Source organism: Podarcis vaucheri, assembly GCF_965113315.1.
Source record: "Podarcis vaucheri genome assembly, chromosome: Z".
NCBI classification, from domain to species: domain Eukaryota; kingdom Metazoa; phylum Chordata; class Lepidosauria; order Squamata; family Lacertidae; genus Podarcis; species Podarcis vaucheri.
In genome coordinates this window covers 30,263,535-30,289,818 of record NC_138758.1, presented here as the reverse complement: position 1 = coordinate 30,289,818, position 26,284 = coordinate 30,263,535, and the positions used below count along the sequence as shown (strand labels likewise).

Sequence of the window (26,284 nt, the reverse complement as noted above, 5' to 3'; positions counted from 1 at the left end):
TGAAGTTAACTCTTTATTAGAGACAAGGCCTGCTCAGGAGTGCCAGGCCTAATGAGCACAGCAACTCTTCTTGGTAGGTTTTGCCCCTATAAGGCAGTTGTGAAGACTGAAGGTCCCCGCCTTCCCACAGCTGACTAAGTCTCCTCCTCTCCTGGGTCCTTCCTGAGCAATCTGAGACAACGCCGGCGCGTCCGTCTTTGCTCCGACCTCTTCATACCTCTTCGGGTCCTGGGAGACCAGGGGAGAAGGGAGTTGGTCGCAGCAGAAGGGGGAGACCCCCTGGCTTCTTCAGCAGCCTGCCTCATCTCTGCCTCTTGGCCCCCCTCCTTTCCTGCTGATTCTGGACTGCCCTCTGCCACAGCCTCTCCCTGCTAACTAAATCCTGTTACTTCTTCAGCTCCTGACACCTCCTCCTCCCAGTCTGCTCCATCTTCTCCCTCTGACCACATACCGTAGTCCCACCACCACTCCCTGGACTCTGAGCCTTCTTTCCTTGGAGGTTCCCCAGCTGGTGCCTCCCACCATTCCTCTGTGTCTAGCCAGTCCATGACTGGGTCCCTTCCAGCTCTACAATTCCATGATTCTATGAACATGGGAGTATCGATCCCATTAAGAGAACAACTCATCTTGAATGCGTGTGAAGAGAAAAATAATGTTATCTGGAGGGGCCTCATAATTAACAATGGATGTGACTGGAATAAATTAGCAAGCCACCCGCAATATATAAAGACAATTTTATTGCCGAAAAGCTCTTAAAACTCATTTCTCCCCACCACCTCTCCTCCCTCCTATTCCAATAGGACCTTACCCTTCCTGATGAAAGTTGGGCCATAATATCTCTCATTTTAAAAATAGTAATTTTTTTTGAAATAAATAAATATATAAAATAAATATCATATACATTTTATAAATAGATTTTTGTCCTTAGGAACAGGATTGTGTTAAGAATGTTAAGGTCCTTGACTCACCCTCCTCTGCTCCTATTCCAACAGCAGGAAACATGCACACGTGTGTGCCCACACACAACGCCCCCCTCCCTCCCATCCCTCTGGACCCAGGATTGCCAGATGTAAGCTTTGGTTTGGATACTCTAGATTCTGCCCTCCATTTTCCCACTATGGAAGTCTTATCAGCTAGAGCCTACAGTGAGGAGTTCTGGCCTAGCAACATAGAACGAGTCTGCTAGGGCCACCTCAAGAGAACCCAAGTGTCAAATAGGAAGAGGCCCCATCCATTCTGTGGGCCCTCTTAATAACTATTCCAAGCCTGTGAGCAGTACACACAAGTCATTGCTGTGGTCTTCTGTGGTGTGGCCACCATGGCCGCATGGCTAGGAACTGGTGCTGGCAGTGGTGGTTGTCATTTCAGAAATAATCTTTTCTCCCCCGTGTCAATTTTTGCCTTCTCTTAGCCCACCAGATAAAGAGAGTAATTGAACTAATGAATGGTTTTATGTAGGGTTTTCCAAGCTCGGCTCCCACCCTGCCCCTATCCTCACCTATCCCAGGAGTAAACTCAACTTCGAGATAATACCTTTAGAAAGAAAAGAAAAGAAAACTCCAAGGAATAAGCAGTGCTTCCTCTATCTGGTAGCCAGATTTGTTAAGAACGATGGAATGGCTATGGGATGGAGCGTCCTGGCAGAAACCATGGAAACCCAAGTAAATATATACACAATGGCTGCTCAAGCTGCAGAGAACATCACCTGTAGTGGAAGAGATGTCTGTACATTGCAGGGATCTTAGCAGGGTCCACAGGTCTTGGTAAAAAATGAGTGAATTTTTGGTGTCTCTTAGTCCTGTATCCTTCTCTGGGAGAGCCATCTTTGTTCAAAGCAACGTAATACTGTCTCTCGGAGTCAGAGTGTTTGTAGAGGGTTGAAGCGTAAGTGTTGTACCAGTTTTCTTCAAACTGCTCACGGAAAACACACTCCCTTGTCAGCTTCTTCTGTGTGTGTAGGTGGGGTGGAAGAGGGGATCAGGGAGAGAGAGTGGGTGGGGAGAAAAAGACTTATGAAGAATAATCTAGAAACATTTCGTTCACATGGGCAGCCCTGCTGGATCAACCCAAAGACCCATTTTGTTCAGCATGCCGTTTGAATATAAGAAGCAAGGTTTATAAAGTCCTTTCCATCTTGGGCAATGTGGTCCTACTCTGACGGTGGCTCTCCAGGGTCTCAGGCTGTGTGTGTGTGTGTGCTTGCTTGCTTGTTTGTTTGTTGCATTTATATCCCACCTTTTTCTCCAAGGAACTCAAGGTGGCATACATGGTTCTCCCGCTCCTCATTTAATCCTCACAACAATCCTGTGAGGTAGGTTAGGCAGAGAGGGAGTGACCAACCCCCAGGATTACACCCAGTAACCTTCATGGCTGAGTGGGGATTTGAACCCTGGTCTCCCAGGTCCTAATCCAAAACTCTAACTACTATGCCACATTGGCTTTCAAAGTATTGCCTATCTGACTCTGCAGGGTTTAGGCAGAAGCCTCTCCCAGCCCTACCTGGAGATATTTGGGATTGAACCGGGGACTTTCTGCATGCAAAGCAGATGAGCTGCAGCCCCACATCACTTGCTACCCTGGAGATGCTACCTGAGACCTTTGGCATGCAAAGTGTGGGCTCTGCCCCTGAACACATGCTGCCTTGTGGAAGCTTACAAGCAGGGCAAGAAAGTGGTACCCATCCTCTGTTGTCTATTTGCAGCATGGGTGCCATAGCCCATGAGGTGCTCTGTATTTGTCATTCCCCAGCAATCCCTATGTACCCCAAGTTTATAGCTGCAACCCTGTGCCTCCTTGCTTGGAAGTAAGACCCATAGAACACAGTGGGGCTGACTTTGCACATGGAGAGGTAGCATGGAAAGAAGGCCACTGTGCTAGCATCACAAGGGACTAGATGACCCTTAGGGTTTCTTTCAACTCTATAGTTCTATGATTCCATGACTCCATTCTTCCTGACATCTGGATTTGTTTGAATGAATGGTTATAAATGACTTTGAATGGAGGAGTTTTCCATCAAATAAGCCCCCGAGAAACAGGAGTAGCACCTCACATGGTGTTTAGGAGAACCAAGGCTAATGGCAAATGTTTGAGTAGGTGCCCTAGGGAGCAAATGATAGCAGTGGTTTAATTCCTAGGGACTCTGCTGCAGAGAGAAGAGCAAAACAACCCTGGGAGGTTCCGTCTGAGCACAGGGATTCCGAGAAGCAACATAACCATGGGCTGAGGTCATGCCCCAAGGCAGTAAGGATATCCTGAGGCCACATCCCTAAAATAGTTAAGCCCAGGAATGGTTGACTGATATTGATACGATGATTCAGCTCCTTCGGAATTAGTCATCCTTTTGTGTCAATGGTACTGGCTTAATCTGAGCATGGGACTTTGACACAGGAACACTGCTAGACTAGGTCCATCCAGTTCAGTTGCCTGCACTGACTGGCAGCAGCTCTCCAGGGTTTCAAGCAGGGTTCTCTCTTAGCCATATATGGAAATTCCTTAGGGGATCAAACCTGGGATCTTCCGCAGGCAAAGCAGTTGCTTTTATCACTGAGTTATGGCCTTCACCTTGCAAAGAGAATATCTCACGGGAGGGTCCTTTTCGATGGCTGGGGAGCAGGCTGATCTGGAGTTGGGCACACTGTTGTAATCTAGACAAGGCTTTAATTTGTCCTGCCTGGCCATTATTCGGGAAGAGCCTTCTATGAACAACGTGCTTAAGACAGGAGTGGAGAACATCAGGCTGTGTGTGTGTGTGTGTGTGTGTGTGTGCGCGCGCGCAAATGTGACCCCCATAACTCTCTGTCTGGCCCTTGGGATTCTCTCTAGGCCACACCTCTCACTGGTCCTTCTCCATACTTTGCTCAGGTGCTTTTGCCTACCTGAAATGTGCCCCCTGAACTATTGCTTGCCTAGATAAGAGGGATGAGTGCATTGTAGAAGTCAGAAGGCTTAGGTTAAGAGTCACATCTGTTCTTCCATCCACTTTTGCCTCCGGCTCTACCTATCTCTGGCATGTGGCATCCTAGAAGTTTGCCCATCGGCAATGTGGCCCTTGGATGGAAGAAAATTCCCAATCCTTGGTTTTAAGAAAACCATTCACTTTAATAGTATTCCCTTGCACAATGTACTGCTGGCCATGCTACTGCCTGCCCCACAGTGTTAAGGGAATCCTTTCCACATCCTTTTCCATAAGGATCCTCTTACATGAGAAGCTGCTTTGTCCCAGGTTCAGTCCCCAGCATCTCTTGATAGGGTTGACCATGAAACTGGCCCTCACTGGAGGCGCAGGCTTGAGGGCACGCGTGCAAAAGTCACCTATCAGACTATAGAGTGTATGATGTATATGTGTATGGTGACACAGCGAGATCAAACGTGGGAGAAGCTTCCCATCCTTCTCGCAGCACAAAGGCGTGTGAATGCTTTCACCCTTCCTCCTTGCCTTGCCCTTACTCCGGGATGCTTCAAGTACTAGGAGCCATTGATAGCCCTCTCCTCCTTGAATTTCTCCAGTCTTCTGTTAAAGCCATCCAAGTTGGCATCACTGCCTCCTGTGGGAGCGAGTTCCATATTCTAATAATAATAATAATAATAATAATAAATTATTTTATTATTTGTACCCCGCCCATCTGACTGGGTTGCCCCAGCCACTTTGGGCGGCTTCCAAAATATATGAAAACATAATAAAACATCAAACTTTTTAATTTAAACTTCCCTCTGCAGGGCTGCCTTCAGATGTCTTCAGAAGTCAGCTAGATGTTTATCCGTTTGGCATCTGATGGGAGGGCATTCCACAGAGTGGGTGCCACTACTGAGAAGGCACTCTGCCTGGTTCCCTGCATCCTCACTTCTCACAGTGAGGGAACCACCAGAAAGCCCTCAGCACTGGACCTCAATGTCCGGGCTGAACACAGGGGTGGAGATGCTCCTTCAGGTATACAGGACTGAGACCATTTATGCTCTGAGTGAATAAGTACTTACTTTTATGTGTCCTGAATCTTCCAACATTCAGTCAGTGTAAAGAATATTGAGTGGGATTGGAGCTATGGCTTAACTCAGGCTATGAAAACCAACTATGTTCCTAATTATTTTTCGGGGTGGGGAGTGGGGAGAAGCATAGCTTAGTCATAAACATATACTTTGCATGTGGAAGGTTCTAGATTCAATCCCCAATGACACCTCCAGGTAGGGCTATAAATGTCTCATTGGAAACTCTGAAGAGTTGAGGCCATGCACTGTGGACATGAGCTAAACTGAGCTAAACTGACAGTGCAAGGCAACTTGCTATTTTCCTATTTGGGGAGTGTCCTTGGATGGTATGAGATGCTCTGCATGGACTGCGAGCATGATAGAACTCTTGCAATGCTCTGTGACAGAAGAGGGGTTGTGGCTAGCAATCTTTATTTCAGGGAAGCCTCTCTTTGTTACTCTCTCTCATATATATCCCATGTTTTCCTACAAAGAGCTCAAGGTGTGGCAGTGACTAGCCCAACGTCAACTCCAGTGAGCTTCATGGCCAAGTGGAGATTCAAACCCTGGTCTCCAAGGTCCTAGAGCAACACCCTGACCACGATACTACACTGGCTCTCTACACATCTCATGGAGGAACCCATGCAAGACAGTTGGAAAATCTGCACTGTACATGTCATACAAACTAGGCCTCTTCACCATGGCAGCCATGAGGGAGAAAGCCAATGCGTGTGGATTAGTGGCTGTGTCTGAGAACCTGCTCCTTCATAATGTGCTTCAACATCATCACACACTAGCAATGATGCAGTTGCATCTGGAAAAGTCCCAGCTCAATCCCATGGCACCTCCAACTGCAAAATGATAGCAAGTGATGTGGAAGGCTCCTGTGTCAGATCCTGGAGAGCCTCTGCCATTCAAAGCAGAAAACATTGGGTTGGATGGAACTACAGCTTCCTATATTCCAGCCTGTGCAGGATGCTGCTCTGTGTCCACCATGGTGAAAATTTGCAAATGCTGAACATTTCAGTGTTGATGGGTTATTTTATTTTGTAGAAGATTTTATTGGCTTTATAATAAAATGACATTTGAACAAAACCTGCAGAATGTTACATACATGCATACATACATACATCAGTTACATATACCTCAGTTTCACCTTACCCCCATATATGCCCACTGAACCACTTCCATTCCCATAGAATACATGATCTGCAACTACACATTGCCTATTGACACCAGGAAGGCACCGTCACTGTACTCTTTTTGGCACCTGCTAAAAACATTCTTGTTTAGACAAGCCTACTCAGATGTATAGAAAGCTGATGTGAGTTTTAATCTGTTTTTAGTGCATTGTTAACTTTTCAATAGTTTCAATTTATTGTTGTCATTCTTTCTTACTCATAATTTACTGCTTTATCCTTTTTAGTAAACCACTTTGAGGGTCCCACACACACAATCAAGTGGTGTATATATTTTATGAAATTAATAAAATGAAAGAACATCTAAGAAAGAAAATGAGCAGGAACGCTGTCAAGTAATTGAATCACTGAATATATCGCCAAGGCTTCATTTATCTGTGACAGCCTCTTCATAAGTAAGTGGCTGGAGGTCTGACATTAACATCACTTCTGTTTTACATTGCTGATATATGGCAACCAGACCTTGTCAAAATGACTGTGGTTAGTTTGGTCTTTAAAAATAATTTTCTGCTGCATTAGATGCTCAGGTAAAGGTAAAGGGACCCCTGACCATTAGGTCCAGTTGTGGCTGACTCTGTGGTTGCGGCGCTCATCTCGCTCATCTGGCAAACCAGAGCAGCACACGAAAACGCCGTTTACCTTCCCGCCAGAGCAGTACCTATTTATCTACTTGCACTTTGACGTGCTTTCAAACTGTCTAGGTTTGCAGGAGCAGTGACCGAGCAACGGGAGCTCACCCCGCCGTGGGGATTCGAACCGCTGACCTTCTGATCGGCAAGCCCTAGGCTCTATGGTTTAACCCACAGTGCCACCCGCATCCCTTGCATTAGATGCTTAGAAAGAGCCAAATCCAACACTTTCCCATGCCAACCCATCAAATGGCATTGCAGTGTTGTGCCATAAAGCAGAATCCAGTAAGAATCCTGTATGTGTCAAAAGATTTTTTATGGCATGGAATCATCCAACTGGAAATCAGCATGGGGTTGGCTTTCCTGCTGAGACTGCCAAGAGAACACATCACAGAGGGGTAACTGGATACCATAATTAGTCTGAATGGACTTTGATTTGGAACTGGGATTTAAATCAGATTAGCATAATCAAGACACCCAGGTGAGCATTTTAACTTATTTTCTAATTTGAGCAGGAAAGATCCATAACAAGACTGGCAAATTTCCAGTCCAAATTGTGGGCTGTTCCAAAGCAGAGCGCATCCAAGTGATAGCCAGGACCATGTGCATGCCACAATTATAGGGGAGTGTAGAATATAGAACTTCCTAGAGTCCCAGCTCCAACTTTTCAAAAGTTTCTGACCCAGATGACTGGGAAGATATGCCAAAATGTGTTCACTGAAGTCTCAGAAGCCCAGAGGTGTGTCTGAACAAGATTTCCACTGGCTGTGTGAGAGGCTTTTTATAGTTCACTATAAGTAGCAAGACCAGAAGAAATTACACAAAATAATTGTAAAATAGCAGCGGAAATTATGCAAGTGAAAAAATGTGCCAATTGCATTCACATTTTAAAAGAGGGCTCATCCAGACTTTCTTCTGTGCAATGTTTCTAGACACTTTTAAGCTCCATGCCTGAGCACTTTTTTCGGCCCCAGTCCTTTCCCTGCAAAAACTTTACCACTGAGAACCATTCTGTGGAAAGCCTGAATTGCCATTTGTTCTGATTCAGAGTTAAAATGTGGGCTTTCCTGGGGAAAGTGGCAGGGGAAAAAAGAAAAAGAAAAAGTGCTTGGACACAGACCGAAAGCACAGGGCAAAATATACAGTAAGTGTGGATGAACCCTGAGTCACAAAATCAGGCTTTTCTTTGGTGGCGATGTTGAATGCAGCATTTAAATATAAGCACAAAATACCCACAGACCTGACAATGGTCTGTGTTTCATGGCTTTCCTAAACAAGATGAGAACCTCAAAAGAGACACACTATCAGTCATACTCTTGGATCTGCTTGGGTCAGCCGGAAACTCCCCAAACAAACAATGGACAGCAAATGACCAGTCAGTTTCTGGGTATAACTCAAGGCAGGCACTGGTGCTTACCTTTAAAGTAGTGGCAGGGACCTGGGTGTTTTACCACTGAACTACAGCCCCTCCCCATATCCATGCAGGTGAAGTCTGCACAAGAGAGAGCCTTTTCTGTGTCTGCTCCCATATTGTGGAATCCCCTCCCGGCAGAGGTTACGAATGGTTCCCTCCTTGTAATCGTTCTGCCAGCAAGCTAAGACCATCTTATTTAGACAGGGCATAGAAAACGAAGGTGTGGGTGATGCTGACCACTGGTCAAATACAAATAACTTTGTAATTTATAACATTTTAAAATGTGAGCCACATTGGATCCCTATTTGGGAGAAAGGTGGGATATAAATACATTAAATAATGACAATAGTCTTCTAGATGTTGTTGAGCCATAACTCCCATCCTACTTGATCACTGACTGCCTACCTCATAGGTGGCTACCTTTAACGTGGGCTAAAAGACCCTACACTTCTGTTCGCTTTTTGTGGAGCCTACTACTTCTGCAACTCATAGTTGCAGCTCATTTTCAGTACCATAATTGTGCCATGGTCACTAATCAGTTGCTGGAGATCCCAAATGCAAAAGAGTAGCTGTGGAAGTCAGAGCCACAAGAGATTGAAGTGGGTATCTTGGAAAATAATAAATAATAATAAAACCTTAATGTTACCCACTCCAACAGTATTTGATATTCCATAAACCTGAAGGGCTAACACTTACCGATCCATACAGCTCTCCTCTCTCGTTCATCCCAAGGTAAAGTCCAGAATCCACACCGCGGATACTAACCAGCCCTACAGCCAAGCTTATAAACTCCAAAATTCCTTTGAAAAGAAATTAAAAATTGAGAGTTATTCAATACAAACAATACCACTCCTGGTGGGCATCATTACAGTAAATAAAACAATTTAAAATCTGTCCAGACTTCACAACTCATTTATATCATATCACAATAAAAGGACAAATAATATCCTTTTTAAAAAATCATCTTTAAAATGAACACGACTAAGACTTAAGAATTTTAAAGGCCTGGGCAAATAGAAATGTTTTTGCCTGGCACCAAGTTGCCAGGAAGGCTTCTTTTGAGAAGGAGCTCCACAGCCAGGGCACCACAGCTGAAAAAGCCTTCATTCCTGAGATTGGAGAGTGTATCTCTGATAAAGACAGTACCTGGGGAAAATAAACCCTCAACAGTATACCTTAAGATGGTGTTCCTTCAGATATTTGGACCCCAAGCTATTTAGGCCTTTCAAGGCAAGTGTCAGCAGCTTGAATTGGCCCTAGAAGCAAGCAGGTAGCCAATGAAATTCTCTTATGACTGGTATACAAAGAAATGTAGCAGTGGTAATCAAAAGTCTGGCAGCCAGATTCTGCATCACTTGAAGCTTCCATGTCAACTTGAGGGCAGGAAGATTCCAGATAATGGATAACCATGGCTAGACTGTCTCTGTCTAGAAACAGACACAGTTGGTGAACCAGCCGAAGCTGTGTCACTGAGTCAACCTGGGCTTCTAGTGACAAAGCTGGCACTAGGCTATGAATTTGCTGACTTTGGAGGGGTGGTGGGTGGTACAATCTGCATCAGAGCCTAGCTCACCACTTCCCCTAACCCAAAGCACATATATCCGCAGTGTCTCTGCCTTAATAGTATTCAGCTTCAATTTATTGGCCTGCTTTCAGCCCATTCCCACATTCAGTTACTGGTTCAGCACCTTCACAGCCTCACCTGACAAGGAGAAATTGAGATGGATATTTGCGGCACCTCTCCCCAAATCCTCAGGTGATTATACTTTGTGACTTCATACAGATGTTAGGGAGTAGGGTGGGAGGAGAGAGTGCCATAACATAACACAAGTGCCATAGGATTCAGCAGAGATCCTCCAATACTGCCTTCTCAAACCACCATTGAAGGTAGGATCAGAACCATCATATCATCATGCCCCCAACCCCATCCCACAGAACTGGTCCAGAAAGGTTCAGTGGCTGATGGTATCTCAAGCTGCTGAAATCAAGGAGAATCGACACATCCTCCTCCTCCTCCTGCTCCTGGTTTTCCTTCTGATCAAGATTCAGTATATATCAGTATATATCAGAGAAACCAAGCCTGAGTGACAAAATGTGGTCTGAAGCCAGTACAAAATGGGTCAATGTAATCCATTTCTTCCAGCAGTACTTGGAGAAGCTTTATTAAAGAGAGTTTGTGGATATAATATCGTTTGGATTGGGGTGGTGGTGGAACCAACCTTTCATATGAAAAACTGAACACCTTGGGGAAATACCACAAAGAGGGTATACAAATACAATCATTAAGGTCACAAATACAATAAGAGGAACAATCTGTTTTTATGCTATGCAGAGTAACCTAAAAATGAGTAAGAATTGCACAAATGCATAAAAGCAGATTATTAAGCTGCTATGGGCCAGTTCAAGAGAGAAGACTATGAATGAAGTTCCACAAGGATGAAACCTTCTGAGTGACCACAGCAGCTAGCAATTCCTAAGTCACTACAGTCACTCACCTCCTATCAACCCTCTCTTGGCTCTGCCTGCTAGAGTCCTCTCCCTCCCAGGAATAGCACCCCACTTCTTGGACTCAGAGCTGCTGGGAGAACAAGGAAGGCCCGTAAATTGTTTTCCATGTTCCTCTCTACTACTCAAAAACCAGGAAAAAGGCAGGCAGTTACATAGTGAGGGAGAATGAGTAGAAGCAGTTCAGAAAGAGCATTGGAAGGGGGCTTTCCACAGGTGTTTGTAGCAGCTGTTGGAAACATTAGCTGGTACTGTCAGCCAGAGGCTTCTCAACAAGCGGAACCAAACTTCTTTGCATATGACTTTAGCTGGTCTAATGTGGAGGTGTGAGCAGAGCTGGGCTGGGAAAGGGGTGGACCCTCTGCCTTGCTCCCATCCTGTTCTTCTGCTTGTTACCACTGATGCCAGAATGGCGCTGACCTTGATGGGAAATCCTACAGACCTCCCTCTTGGTAAGTGCTGCCTCTTTTTCCCTCCCTGTCTCCCTTGATTTTAAAACACAGGGAAGTGGGTAGGTAGTCCCTTAGCCTCCCCCCTCCCCCATTTCCCTTTCCCCATTTCCTTCTAGGGCCAGGAGGAGAGGGGTGTGTTGCTGCCATGTTGTGTCAGGCAGCTATGAGCCGGTTGCCCAACTTGGATGGTTTTAACAGAAGAGTGAACAAATTCATGGAGGAGAGGGCTATCAATGGCTCCTAGTACTTGAAGCATCCAGAGTGAGAGCGAGGCAATAAGTTTCTCAGCAGAGGTTGGATGGCCATCTGTTGAGGATTCCTTAGCTGTGATTCCTGCACAGGTTCGACTAGATGGCCCTTGGGACCCCTTCCAACACTACAATTCTATGATTTGTGGTTGTGCATCTTATGTTTCCCAAAGCTGGGGTCCATGTAATCATAGCAGTAAAGTATTCAATGTAGGGAACAGCTCTGGGGCAGCCAAGAGAAGCATGTCCAGTCTCATTCCTTCCACTAAAGTAGGGTTTTCCAAACTTGGGTCTCCAGCTGTTTTTGGACTACAATTCCCGTCATCTCTGATCACTGGTCCTGCTAGCTAGGGGTGATGGGAGTTGTAGTCCAAAAATAGCTGGAGACCAAGGTTTGGGAAACCCTGCACTTACCTCCTTAGGTACAGCCAGGACAGCTGTAGCTCCACCAGACATGAGGATATTTGGTGTGGTAGGCTAGAAAGACACATGGCAGTGAGGAGGTCAGAACTGCTACTTTTTCATGGAGGCTTTAAGGGGCCTCCAAATCAAGAACCCCAAATTGCAGCTAACAGCACACAGAGAGGTTGCATTCAACAGCAAGTGAACAGGCTAGGGAGAGAAGAGCAGTGATAGTCACATGGTTCCTCCCATTTATTTATAGAGCCTCTAGAATGTCCATCCAACCCTTCACAAGCACACTTGACCCGCCCTGGTTGGGTTACATCACTTACATGCTTTTTTGCTAGCTCTAAGATTCTCAAAGTACCACTTGGAAGAACCATTCATTGCTCAGTCACTCATGAGCTCACAAGGCATACTAGCAAGACCTCAAGTGCAAGGACGATGTCATGGCTATACATAGAACAGGTATGTCATCGTGACTGCCTTGCTGCACTCCATGTTCATTATAGTATCACCTTGTTGCTTGAGCCTGCGCATGCCCTACTTATTCATTTTAAATACATCACTCTCCAGAAAAGAAGGTTTTCATGCTTCTGGCTCCAGAAGTTGCACTGAGAGAAACACTTGGAGCTTTGCCTTGCATACATACCCTACACAGCATTTGGTTTGAGCTGTATTGCTTCAGCTCTGTTGTAAAGGTAAAGGTAAAGGTACCCCTGCCCGTAGGGGCCAGTTGTGTCCGACTCTAGGGTTGTGCGCCCATCTCAAGAGGCCGGGGGCCAGCGCTGTCCGGAGACACTTCCGGGTCACGTGGCCAGCGTGATGAAGCTGCTCTGGCGAGCCAGCACCAGTGCAGCACACAGAAACGCCGTTTACCTTCCCGCTATAAAGCGGTACCTATTTATCTACTTGCACTTAGGAGTGCTTTCGAACTACTAGGTGGGGAGGTTATGTTGGCCAATTGCATTCAGTAGCTTCTTTGTGATCAGGACACCTAACAAGGTAAGGTTTCCTCATCACACAAGGATGCTTTTTTAGTGCATTCATAACCCAATGAGATATACCACTTTAGCAAAGCTGAATGTGCTCAGTGGAAGAGTTGAGTCAGGGAGTGGCCACTATTATGGGCAATTAGCCTATTTTAGCCTATATTACCTCACAATAGCTAGGACCATTCCTGTTGCTTCCTTTTCGTAGGCTGCTGAGCCCCTTGGAAACAGTTTGGTGGTGAAGTTATTGTGTGCATGTATTTGAAACAATGTGTGGTGTAAAGTTACAGAAAATTAGAAGTTTCTGCCTGTTTATGGTGTTTTTGTTGTTATAAGGGCCTGTATTTATTTTTATGGCACCTATTTGAAGAAGACCATGGTGGAAACTGAGGTGGAGAAGACACAGCTATATCTAGCTTAAGATAGAAATATGATGTTGCTACAACTAAGAACATTAAAAAAATCAAATCCCTCCCTGCTATGAACACAAACTGAGGTTGACATGCTTATCAAAATTTGAAGGGGATGGACGGACACTGCACTCAGATGTTTACTGTTTCCTTTCAGTTTTATGACAGTGACTTGATTTATGTACGAATATCCTTGCACATATGATTTAGATACAATACTATTAATGGAGGCATTGCTGGATCTTGTGGGCAGCCGCTACACAGAGTGCAGTTGTGATTTGTTGTTCTGGAGGGACAAGCTTGTCTTTGACTTCCTTGAGTGGGAATGGACCTCCCTATTATCAAGAGCAATCTGGGCAAGTTCCTCATCCATGGTGCCTGGGCAAGCTACATCCACTTTGCCACTGATGGTAGGCCCAAGAGCCCCACCATTTCCACCATGGCCCACTACCCGAGGATGCCAGCCAGCGCAACATCTGGCTGAGCTGTCTTAACAATGGTCATTATGTGTGTTTTATGTGTATTTTAATGATTTTAATTGAGGGGAAGATTATAAGTCATGGGGCGTGGAGCATGTGTGTATGAACTTAACAGCACTGAGCTTATTTTTCTTAGTTGCTTTTTAGTTAATGCTGTTAATATTGTTTTATGGGTGATAAATGCCATAAAGGTAAAGGTAAAGGGACCCCTGATCATAAAGTCCAGTCGTGGCCAACTCTGGGGTTGCGGCGCTCAACATGCTTTATTGGCCAAGGGAGCCGGCGTACAGCTTCAGGGTCATGTGGCAAGCATGACTAAGCTGCTTCTGGCGAACCAGAGAATGGAAATGCCATTTACCTTCCCACTGGAGTGGTACCTATTTATCTACTTGCACTTTGACGTGCTTTCGAACTGCTAGGTTGGCAGAAGCAGGGACCGAGCAATGGGAGCTCACCCCGTCGTGGGGATTCGAACCGCTGACCTTCTGATCGGCAAGTCCTAGGCTCTGTGGTTTAACCCACAGCGCCACCCACGTCCCTGATAAATGCCATATTGATTTGTTAATCATAATTGCTTGTAAGCTGCATCAGGATTCATTTCAATGAAAACCAGCATAGAAGTACAATAAATAAATCAAAATCAATCGTTCATGTTTAAGAATTATGTCATTTGCCTTCAGAGACCCCTTAATAAAGGCATTAATCATCATTATACTATTAATTATTATTTATATGCTGACAGGGACTCAAGGCAGTTTACAGATAAAACAGGAACAGCTAAAACATTTGGCAAACAGAAGAACATTAAGATCACATATCAAAAACAGTTACATGTTCACTTGGGTGACACTAACAACTTACATTCAAAGATACCACTAGAAACAGCCATGGCTTCAACTAAAGAATTCTGGGAGCTGTAGTTTGTCAAGGATGCTGAGAGTTGTTAGTAGATAACCCCCCCCCCCTTTATTCCCCTCCTGGAACAGTTTAACCACCAACCCTTCTTTGCAGGAAACTCTAGAAATTGCAGCTCTATGTCTTGGCTAGGGCTGATTGGACCTGTAGTAAAGAGGCTGGCAAAAGCTGCAATATAACCTCAAAAAATTGGACATCTGAGGAGCATGCTTCAGATTTTAAAGAAAGAATGACGGCAATGCAAATCCAACCAAGGTGTCTGGGAAAGAATTTTGCCATTATCTAGCTCAATTTGCGAGGGAAGCCTCCAACACCCATGCTTCACCAGTACTGGGAGTGGCTGTTGGGACTCAGTCAAGAATTCACTTTCTGCTTGCAAGGGGGAGTTTTCTGTGGCCAAACATGATTTGTTTTTCCAGCTCTTGTCTTCTCTTCTGTGGTGGAGATATTCATTCCACTCACTCTTTTGAGCCTCTCCAGATCACATTCTGTGAGATTTGACTGGAATTTCTGATGTCTGAAAAGCTGAATTATCTTTGAACTTCCATTGGAGCAGGGCAGCCTGCCAGTCATTGTTATACTACTAAAACAATTGTTTAAGGATTACTTCAGCTGCCTGCACCTGTCTCTCCTCGTACAGCCATATCCACGGGCAAGGGGGCTTCAGAACAATGTTGCATGTTGTACTAGTATCTGCAAATCTAAATTTTTAGCTAAATCTCTCTCGCACCCCCCCAACTGCCCCCCAGGCAACTGTTTGGAAACAGGTGCACTGGGTGTCCATGTCAAAGCCTGCAAAATCTCAGGAGAGCTTCAACAGCAGCAAAGAGTATACCCTACACACACTAGCACACACAAAGCCCTGCTGAGCCGGCAGAATTGCTGCTCATGTTTTGGGGGATAAGGGTCTGTGGTGGGCAAGGAAAGCAGTTTTCAAACATTTTGGACCAGCTACACACTCCCTGGCACAATTCACTCAAGGCCCACCCACCACAAGGCCTCGTGTTGCAACAGTATCTACTGCTCCGAATACTTATAGCCTATTGATGATGTACCATAGACGATCACAACTGCAATGGTAAATTGTCATTTTGGTGAACATAAACTGGGGAGGGGAATCTCAGGCCCATTCTCAAGGGAATGCAGCCCTCCAGGCTTCTCTATTTGGCCTACGAGACTTTTCAGAGGCCATGCTCTTTGCCTAACACGGCTTTGGGCCTCTCTCAAGCAGTTTTGACTGCTGAAACGTGTATTTGAACCACAATAGTAAGAACATAAGATGAGCCTGCTAGATCAGGCGGGTGGCCCATCTAGTCCAGTATCCTGCGATCACACTGGCCAACCAAGATGCCAAGGTCCCTGATTGGGAAATCAGGGAGCAAGATTCAATCCCAAGAGCCCTCTCCTCTCCTGGGATTTCCAGAAGCCACTGTTCAGAAGCATTACTGCCTCCAAATGTGTGGAGGCACAGCATAGCTCCCATCATGACGTAGCCCTCTCCTCCATGAATTTGTCCAATAATGCATCAGTTGAGGTGGATTGTGGTAACGAGTGAATAAGAAGCCTCTGACTTTTGCATGCCTGGAATGTAGCCTTCGACGCAAAGGCAAGAGTCACGTCTGTTGTTTCTGCCCGCCCCCTTGCTAGCATGTGGCTCCCATAAAGTTTTCCATTGGGGCACAGGAGGATGCATAGGGAGGTGGGAAGTGGGGTGGGGAATTGCACCCCTGTCCCATTTCTTATAAGAAAAGCCCTGCTGGATCAGGCCAGTGGCCCATCTAGGCCAGCATCCTCTTTCCACAGTGGCCAACCAGATACTCCCGGAAGGAAGCCCACAAGCAGGAACTGAGGAACCAAGCACAAGAGCCCTCTCCCCTCCTGCAGTTTCCAGCAACTGGTATTCAGAAGCATTGCTGCCTCCAGGTGTAGAGGCACAGCATGACCAATGTGTCTAGTAGCCACTGATTGTCTTATCCCTCTTCAATGAGTCTGAATGGAACTCTGAGTACTAGTCTGGATCCAACCCATCCTGTATGTAAGGTGAGCCTCCAAAAGTATGTGTGGCTGTGCTGTGCAGTGCTGTGTGTATGTACAATATATATATAGTAAATTTTGTTGCAAGCTTCCCATTTCACCTACAAAGAAGGCTCATCCTGCTGTGCAAAAGGTGAGGGAGTGACCTGCTTCAGGAGACATCAATGAGGGCAGAGCAGAGCAGGCAAAGGCAAGAACTGGTGTCTGATTGATGCAGCAAAACTTTGCTGCAGTGTTTGCCCTAGCAGGGGTGCTGCTGCCATTGGACATTATACTGCCTACAAACTACACATTCCAAAGCCTCTAGTAGTCTAAATACTTAACAGTGGCGTAGCGTGGGGGGTGCAGGGGGGGCCAGCTGCACCGGGCACAACATCTGGGGGTTAGGGTTAGGGGGCGCAAATCCACGGGTTAGGGGGCGCAAATCCACGGGTTAGGGGGCGCAAATTACTTGCCTTGCCCCGGGTGCTGACAACCCACGCTACGCCACTGATACTTAATCAACCATCCTGCTTTCAGTTTCTAAAATAAAAGTATGAAAAACTGGAACATTAAACAGCAAGTCAAGTACCCCTCCTTTTTTTTTAAAGGAAAGGAGAGCTAAGGTAAATTGCTTTATCTGAATAATATGCTTTCTTTCTTTTTTTACTTTGGTCATTTCCACTGTGAAACTGATGCATGGGATTTTTAAAAGGGGGTACTAAGAAGTAAGAGTGACTCCTTTTCCAGCTCTACTTACACATGGAAAAGTGTTGTAATTCAACTCCCATCATCCCCAGCAACTCCCATCATCCCCAGCCAGCACAGCTAGAAGACACTGGGGCTGATGTGAGCATGGCTCATTTGGCTGTGGCTCATGGGAGTTGTAGTCCAAAGCATCTGGAAGGCATCAGGTTGTGAAGGCTCTTGAAATGGCTCTTAACGCCATTGTGCACATTTTGCCACGCTGAAGCAATGGACTGCTGGGATTTGCTGTAAATACGGATACATGTATTTTGCATAAAAAAGAGATCAGATCCAATCCCTGGCATCTCCAGGTAGAGACTGGGAAAGGACGCTGTTTGGGTCCCTGCCAGTCAATGTAGATAGACAGATGGACCAAAAGTCTGGCTTGGTGGAAGGTGGCTTTCTACATGTCTCACTTTCAAAGTATGAAGGTACATGCCATTCAAGAAATGCAATGTGACTTGGGGACAGCTCTGACTCAGCTCTTGACAAAGCACAGACACTGGGACCACAACAGTACACTTTTGAGGTACAGTCAATTTGTGCATCTGCAGCCTAGATTGCAAGACCTTAAATGCTCCTTCTAGAGCAGCCCCTTCTGAGGATGCCCTGAAGTAAGAACTACAGCCTTTAGCCCCAAATTGCATCACTGTTATGTGGCCATTAGCAGTGATGCAGGATCAGTGGCCCTCCCAATATTGCTGGACTCCAACTCCCATAACTCCTAGCCAGCATGGCCAGTAGGCAGGGGGAACACAGGAATATTTAGCTCAGTACTGTCCACACTAGCTGGCAGTGGTTCTTTCAGGGTTTCAGACAGAGGACTCTCCTGCCCCTACCTGGAGATGCCAGGGATTGAGTCTGGGACCTTCTGCAAGTAAAGCAGATGCTCTACCACTGAGCTATGACCCTTCCCAAAGACAGTACTAGTTCAGCATTGTCCAGAGGGGCCACAGGCTCCTCACTGCTGGTCTACAGTTAAATGAACATCACAGGCTGTGACGTTGTGCTGGGATAGTGATTTGCAAATAGTTAGGTGAAGCCTCAAAGGTTGTCACCTAACACCTAACACCTAAGGCTGTTGGAAAGCTGTAAGAAGGTCCAAATGAATTCAATACTGGTTTGAAGTTTTGCAGGTAGCTGGGCAAGAGGGGGCAGTGGGATTTTAGCCTACAGGACTTGAGCCAGTGAGACTATGCATCTTACATCTCTGTTATCCTCCTACCTTCTGCTGATGGTTTCTCAGCTGCTAAGAGAATAAGATAGTAGTGTATGAGGAGTTATGCTTGGGCTGGTTAGCACTTCAACCATTCTTGGGTGCTTGACCATGTCAATAATAAAAATGAAGAGACACATGGTTATTTTGCAATACATAGCCTTCTTTCCCTCTCTGTTGCCAACTGGGCTATCTGCAGCAGTGGTTTTCAATCTGTGTTTGGGATTCCTCAGAAGCGTACCAGGCATTCCTCCACGAGAAGACCTCCCTTCCACTTTCCAGCAGAGAAGTGTTAGGTGTTCACACAGAGCAAAAGTGAGGGCCAACACTGAATGGACTGCACACACTAGGACTCTTCCCATAATCCTCTGTACCAGGATTCAAAGTGAAAAGGGTTCTCAACAGCTTGCTCAGATTTCACCAACCTGACACCCTCCGAATGTTTTGAACTACAATTTCCCATTAGCACCAGCCAGCACAGATATGGAGGATAGGGCTGGTGGAGTTGTACACAACAACATCTGGAAAGCACCTAATTTGCCAAGACTGAGCTCGAAAGTTTGAAAGCTCCTGGTCCATAGAACCCATCACCACCACCCTTCCTTGCATCAAGACTTGATCAGATCAGATTATCTTTCTTCTGGGATGGATGTGGGACAGCATGCACATCATATGGATTTCACCTGACCTTCTTCAACTTGTTGAAGCAGGCTCCCGTTCTAGCCCTCCCACCCAGAAGTGGCTGCAGATCTGCCTTCTTTGCAATGCTTCAGGATATTACCCCGACTCTTACTCAGGGTACCAGGCAATCAGTATCCAGACACAAATGATTCTCCATGTAAGTTTCCCTTAATAGGTAAGTAAAGTAACACTACCTGAGGGGTAGTAATAAGCAATGGCAGATCCATGGTATTGAATATATGAAGTTGCCTGGCAATTCTCATGGTTTAGTACCATGTACTCCAACAAGCAGCATCTCTCAATGACTACTTTGGGACATTATGCATGCAAAGTGGGTGTGCTCTGCTATGGAGTCATAAGCCTTCTTTCTAAAGAAACAGAGCCTGTCTCTCTGCACACAAGATTTGAACTCACAACTCTGCAGTAGCCAATAAAAATGTAACAGCCCTGCTGAATCAGACAAAAGCCCACCTAGAATAGCATCTTGTTCCCATCACGACCAACCTGATGCCTATGGGAAGTCCCCTGAGTAGGACAGGAACACAACAGCATTCTCCCTACTTATGTTCCCCAGAGATCAGAAATCTTGGTAGCCATGTCCACCATAACTAGTAGCCATTGATAGCCTTAACCTCTGAGAATTTGCCCATACGCCTTTTAAAGCCATCCAAGTCGGTGGGCATTGCTACATCTCCCAAATCACCATGCTTAACTTCTTGGAGTCCATTTTCTTAACTCACAGCCCAGGTCTTCCTAAGTGACAGCCAGCTAGCTAGCCTCAGTGATCCAGCTTCAAATATGTTCTGCACTCTTAAGGACGTAAGAAAAGGCCTGCCGGTTCTGAGACCCAGCACCCTGTTCTCAACACTGGGCAGCAAGATGGCTATGGAAAGTTCATGAGGCAAAAATGAAGATAACAACCCTCTTCATTTGTTTATGCTAAGCATCTGCTTCTAAACAAGGAGGTTCCAGTCTCCAGCTCAAAACATTTGTTGAGATCCTCCCCACTTGCTTAATTCTTGTAAAATAAGAGTGAAAGGCCACTTGAAGCCTGAATGCAAGCTACAAACTCCAGAATTTAATTGCTCATGATTGGCTGAGGGCAAAAACTTAATACAGCATGCCAGGTCTCTGAGGTGCTGAGTTTCTTGGGCCTAGAGTTCAAGCCAACTTGATCTGCACCTGAGGATTCCAGTTTGATCCCTCCCCCTTGAGGCTCTGCCCTCCAATTACAACAAATAACTATTTATTTTACACTGCCTTTGGGAGAAGCCTGGAGCAGAAATCTATAATATTTTATATCAGAAGCCTGGTCTCATTTACATAGCTGGATGCCAACTGCTTGAAACACTTGTGGAATGCTAATGTTTCGATTTATTGAATGCACCATACAGTTAACTCTTCAAACTCAGCTTGCAAACCAAATGAAAAAGAGGGTTGCTGTCACTGAACAAAGGGAAGGTTTTCTTCTTTATTTCTAAACTCTGGCTAGCTGCTCTAGATTCTTACATGCCAATCCTTGGCAGCAAACCTAATATATTTCCCTGAAGGTTGCTCTCGCAGTTTATTGACCTGCAGCTGTAGAAAATCCATAGCTTGTTTAGAAATTGTGTGTGTTTGTATGCAGGTGCTAGTAGTAGCCAGGTTGGACCAAAGCTAGCTGAGGTGTACACACCATTTCTTCTACCCATCTCCTTCCTAGGGACAGGGAAATTATATTATGTCTTTCAGGAGCTAATTAAACAAGGTTTGGTTGTGCCTATTAGTACCTTCCACTGACCTGTCGGTTAGGGCTTTGCTTGTTGATCCAACCAAGCAGATACCATTTATAGTAAGGCTGACATCCTGTACACATTTACTTGGGAGTAACCACCATTCAGCTTGGTGGGTGGTGGACAAGGCCGTAAGCCTTTTTTCTTTCCCCCTAACTAACTCCTATATTTTTAAAGTGTTCAATTTCTTGCAGTGTGTAACAAGTGTGTAACAAGACAGAGAGAACAAAACTGGTTTCACTGCAAACTAACTCCTATATTTTTAAAGTGTTCAATTTCTTGCAGTGTGTAATGAGTGTGTAACAAGACAGAGAGAACAAAACTGGTTTCACTGCAGACATCTTAATAGGGTAGGGGTGGTGCTCACAGCTATCCCAGGATTCCAGACTTGCTGGATGCATGGCTGAAGTCTCCATGTTGGACCTTCTTGAGAGTCCCTGCAAGACACCTGTGGTTCTCAGACCCCACTCCTTTCTCTGCACCTCACTTTCTTCTTTGCATTTTTAAAAATGATTATTAAGCATTCCCAACATTCAGTGAACCAAGGACAGGGTTCTGAAGTCTGCATATTTTGCCAAATAAAAGTTACCAAGCTCTGATCACATTCCTACCATCATGAAACTTCATTTCATATGAAGGATGTAAAGTTATGAAACTATTTTTAGTTGGTTCGGTTCCACATTTTATTCATGCTTCAAATTCCCTTTGCAGCACAACCCTACACACATATTGCTCAGAAGTAAGCCTGAGTGCATCAAATGGTGCAAACAGGTATAGGGTTGCGACCTTAATGACTAGGTATGAGAGGGAGGAAGAGCAGTGCCTAGTCTAAAATTGTGCAAAGAGTGGGTTTCCAAAAGCACCTGCCTGTCTCTTCTCTGCTTTCCAAGCTTATGTTATGAATTATCTTATTAATACTACAGCTACAAGTTTGTCACGGCCTTTGGCTAGAACAATAAACTTATGAACTGATGTTTTCTGTTCAGCTTTCCAAACTACCCTATTGTAAGCTGCATGGGCCTCTGTGTGTGTATGTGTGTGTGTGTAAAACATGTTTCTAGCCTGCTTCTCTTTGGTTCTAGTTTTGTTTTTGTTGGTTGTTTTTTTTTTAAAGAGCCTGCTTTTTAAAGTATTTTTTTGTGCACCTGCAAAACGGTTTAGCAGTGGGAGAATAGGAAATTGAAAATTAACATGCTGGCATTTCAGGGGAGTGAGCGCATTTATTTAGCATTCTAATTATATCCATGCTCGGGATGATTTATATTACTAGTGTAATTAGTTCTGTATGTGGGACAAGGCGGCGGGGCACTTTGAACAAGTTCATAAAGGCAGCTCTCCGCGGCTATTGTGACTGCGCGAGAGATCCGGCAGAGCAAAAAAGGACACCTGCCTTCGAGACGGGGGTGGGGACGCTAGTGGGAAGGGAACGGGAGACTCCTCCACCAACACGGTGCGGTGGGGTGGAACAGAGAGGGAGAGAGAGAGGAGATTCCAATCAGGGGGTCTTTCGGTTCAGGGACCGAGAGAGAAGAAAGAGTTTGGGAGAAGGAAAGGCGACCACGTGGCTTGGACGCGAACCAAAGCACAGAGGCTGTAAACAGGGGACGCAAGGTTGCTCCACAGAGCGCAAAGGCGAGCGTACGTTCCCACGCGGCGGGTAGGGGCTGCATGCCCCCCCGCCAGCGGGCGCCCCTCTCGAGCTGCTGCCAATCCCCTCTCCCTACCTTGCGCCTACTGCCCCTCCATGCTCGACCGCTTTTTCTTCCCAAGCTAACTCTCCCTACAACTTTGAGGGGAAAGGGAGCTAAAGGTTCTGCCGCCGCTGCCGCTGCTTTTGTTTAGCGCTCAGCGCCGTCGCGCACGCCTCTTCCCAACCCCGCTGCCACCCCGCCCGTGGCTTACCGAAGCGGCTGTGGTCCTGGCGGGTGCCGTGCACGGTGCCGTTGGGGAAGATCTCCAGGTGGAACCCGGTCCGGCAGTAGAGCTGCCTCCGTCGGAGGATGCCTTTCAGGTGGGCGAAGTCAGTGGGAGAGCCCCGCTGCAGCCGCCCCTCGATCTGCCCCAGGCGCTCGTTTAAAAAGCCCGGCGAGTCGGCGAGCGCCACGCTCCCAAGTGTCGAGGAGAATCCGTGCAAATCCAAATCGAGGGAGCCCAGGAAGCCGCCGACCTCGGCCATGGCCACCGCGGGGGCGCAAAGCCCGGAGGAGACAGCAAGGAAGCCCGAACGTACTAGCGAACGAGCCACGCGAGCTCCGGGTCCAGCGGAGGGCAGTAGCTCTTGCCCTCTTGGAGGCTGCGATTCCTCCGGCGTCGCCGCCGCTCTCTTACGCTTGCTAGGTCCCCAGCTCAAGCCGCCTGCGCCGGCTCGCCTGGTCCAGCGCGTCCCCCCCTGCTTCTCCTCCTCCACCTCCTCGTCCTGCCGCCTTTCATAGCTGCTGGATCTGTCCGGCGATCCGATGCAAACTGGACTTTATATACGTACACACACACTCCCCTTACATTGACATATTGGATATTTAAATGCAAGCCACACCTCACTGGCATACCCCCTTGGCAGTTGCCCCGGTCCCCCCTGCTCCCTGCGCCTCTTCTGCGATCCATTTGGCTCTTTTGCGGGGCGGGGGGAGGGAAGAGAACGTTTCACTCCCTCCTTTATTATTCTTTAAAAAAGAAAAGAAAAGGAAGGAAGCCGCGCCACAATGCAGCGAGCCAAGCGAGCTTTTTTGGCAGGTCCTTTCCCGAGCGCTGATGATGAAACTTCGTGCGCGGGGGATGCGAAAGGCGTCGAGCTCGCTTGAGCCAGACGACCCCAAGACCAGCCTCGCTTTGGCCAGTCGCCTGCCTGCTTCGGATCGTGGCTTCAGTTCTGACAGGCTCTCGGTGGAACAAAGTAGTTGCCCTTTGCAAAAGGCAGCGGAAGCAGAACCACGGGCTGGTTTGGTTTTTCTCCCCCCCCCCCCAATTTTTTTTTACAGCAGAGCTCAACACTCGGCGCCTGCTTCGGAGTGCCGCCGGGATACCCTCTCCCGGGGTCCCCTGAAAGCGCTTCTTGTGGGCGAAAACCCCAGAAGCAGACGGCAGATTTCCCTCTCCATCTCGAGTTTGCACCGCGCGTTCCGCGGCTGTTTCTCTCTCCCCTCCCCTCCTCCTCTTTGTATCCCTAGGAGGCAAAAGGAACCTGCTGGGAAGCACACTGCCAAACACATTTTGGGATCTATTGAGGGAGGGGGGGAAACCCGGACCCCTCTAGTGTGTGTGCATTTGTAAACGACATTGTGGTGTTGGATAGGAGAACAGATATGGAGTGGGAGTGGGGTTGGGGTGGGTGGGGAGTTCCAAGCCGGCTGTGGACTCCCCCCCCCACTTTTTTTCGTACTGGGAACAGGTGTTTCCTCGCTCTATTCCCGCCTCTCCTCTACTCCCCTTTCACCCGCCCCCTGCCTCCGAGCTCCCTGATACCGTATCTCTGGCTGCAGCAGCTGCTGCCTTGAACTGCAGACAGACACGAGTCAAGCGATCGGGACGCGGAGGGGCTTGCGGGGTTGGGCGGGGAGAAGAGGACTCTTTGCAAAAAGGAAAAAAAAAGGTGGGGGAGGCGCGCGGGGGCACAATCCAACCCCTTGAAACCTGATTTGATGCAATAAAAGGAGCATTTCCCACCCCTACATGGATCTTTTAAAGAGGCGGCATTTTTGCAACGCCGCGCGGCTGGAGGCGCTTGCCCGCCGTTTAACGTGGCCTCCTTGGCGGCTAGGCGGCGCTGTTGCTCAGGGGCTGAAGCGCCTCGCGTTCCTTGCAACCCCTCCTTGGCCCGTCTGCCTACCTCGCTACCTTTCCACGCATTGCAACGAAAGAGGTGGTAGGATCTTGGGCTGCACCACTTCAAACTGCAGGAGTGAGTTGGGGCCGGATTTAGGATATGCCTTCGAAAGCACACACCCAGTTCCTTGCATGTAGTGAACTAGTGCACCAGTATCAAAAAGTGTACACTTTCTATCTTGATGTGCTAGCTTGCGTGCAGGTTTGCTCAAGAAATTTTGCAGACTGAGGCCGAGCGGCAAGTGATGCTTTCTCCCACAACCCCCACCCTTCCCTTAAGGTACATTACACCCAGGCGTGCCAAATTATTTTGGTGCCAGAGACAAACCTGCCACAAGTGCCCTTACCTGTTCTCATAGGAACCGATCCAGTACCTGTGATCATCATCCGAGGCACTTCTTTATGTGCCTTCTCCATGAGAGGTCCAAAGGGTGGCAACATGAGAACAGGCCTTTTTTGCAGTGACACCCATGAAACATTCTTCCTAGGGATGAACCAGCCAAAAATGGTCCTCTTCTCCCAAGCCTTTGGGAGAATCTATGGCCTTTTAAACTGGGGGGGGGGGGAGTAATTGTTTTTGTTGTTACTATGGAATTTTTTCCCTGTTTTGATACTGTAAACTGCCCTGTGATCCTCAGATGAAGGGCAGGCAGTATTGTACAGAAATGTAATACTAATACTATTAATGAAAAGGGGGGGGGGAGAATACATTAAATGGTGATTTGCTACACCTGAATTTGACTGCCCAAGGCTGTTGCCTTACTTTGCTAACAGCCCAGATTTCTGTAGCCTCAGTTTATCACCTCTGGGTGACCACCTCCTTCCCACAGCACCCTGGCCACTTCAGAAACGTCAGGCAGTTCTGGGAGGAATCCACACAGAGCCTCTTCCTCCTTGCTGCTGTTCATAAGAGGGGCATTTCCAGCATAGTGTTGTGGTGGTTAGAGTGTTGGGCTGGTATCTGGGATACCAGGGCACAAATCTCCAGCCAGCCATGGAGCTCACTGGGTGACCGTGGGCCAGCCACTTCCTCTCCACTTAACCTACCTCACTATCTACACCACCTTGGACTCTTTGGGGGAAAAACAATAAATTGTTATAAAAATTGTATAATTTGCATAATAAATTGTATAAAATAAATCACAACTGCAGTTTGCTTAACTCGGGATATGCTACCCTAGTTGTTTTCAAGGAGTGTTCTGGGGTTCAGCAGAGCTTATTGGGAGTTCCCAAGTCTAAAGCTCTTTGTAAGGGCAGAATAGCTTTCCTGGAAAGCAGATGGATCACTGTCACTAACCTTCCTCTATAGCCTGCACACTCAGGAAAGTGTTGGGTGTCCTCCTTGGTCAGGGGTAGGGAATACTTTTCAGTCTGAGGGCTGCATCCCTTTCTGGACAACCTTCCAGGGGCTACATTCATGTGGTGGGCA

General features: G+C 46.8%; 1 protein-coding gene and 1 long non-coding RNA gene across 4 annotated transcripts; one reads left to right on the top strand and one right to left on the bottom strand.

The window, feature by feature from the left end:
- Positions 1–23,386, bottom strand: FGF16 (fibroblast growth factor 16). Of its 3 annotated transcripts, none has more exons than XM_082208289.1 (4): positions 22,939–23,386; positions 8,901–9,004; positions 1,706–1,947; positions 1–228 (listed from the first exon to the last, which is right to left on the bottom strand). In XM_082208289.1, the coding sequence occupies exons 1-4, from the start codon at positions 23,210–23,212 to the stop codon at positions 135–137; spliced, it is 714 nt and encodes a 237-aa protein (XP_082064415.1). In that variant the 5' UTR covers positions 23,213–23,386; the 3' UTR covers positions 1–134. The 3 variants fall into 3 exon arrangements, with proteins under 3 accessions (XP_082064415.1, XP_082064416.1, XP_082064417.1); XM_082208290.1 differs by having other exon boundaries at positions 1,706–1,944; XM_082208291.1 differs by lacking the exon at positions 1–228 and having other exon boundaries at positions 723–1,947.
- Positions 10,716–16,268, top strand: LOC309523995. Its single transcript, XR_014215727.1, has 3 exons — positions 10,716–11,161; positions 12,159–12,279; positions 14,704–16,268. It is a non-coding gene; the product is annotated as an uncharacterized lncRNA (long non-coding RNA).
- Positions 23,387–26,284: the final 2,898 nt, after the last annotated feature.

Coding starts and splice junctions, on each gene's coding strand:
- FGF16 (XM_082208289.1), bottom strand. CDS start 23,212: ATGGCCGAGGTCGGCGGCTTCCTGGGCTCCCTCGATTTGGATTTGCAC. Junction 9,005..22,938: donor CCAGGACCACAGCCGCTTCG/GTAAGCCACGGG, acceptor TTCTTTTCAAAG/GAATTTTGGAGTTTATAAGC. Junction 229..1,705: donor AGACATCTCTTCCACTACAG/GTGATGTTCTCT, acceptor CTGGTCTCCCAG/GACCCGAAGAGGTATGAAGA.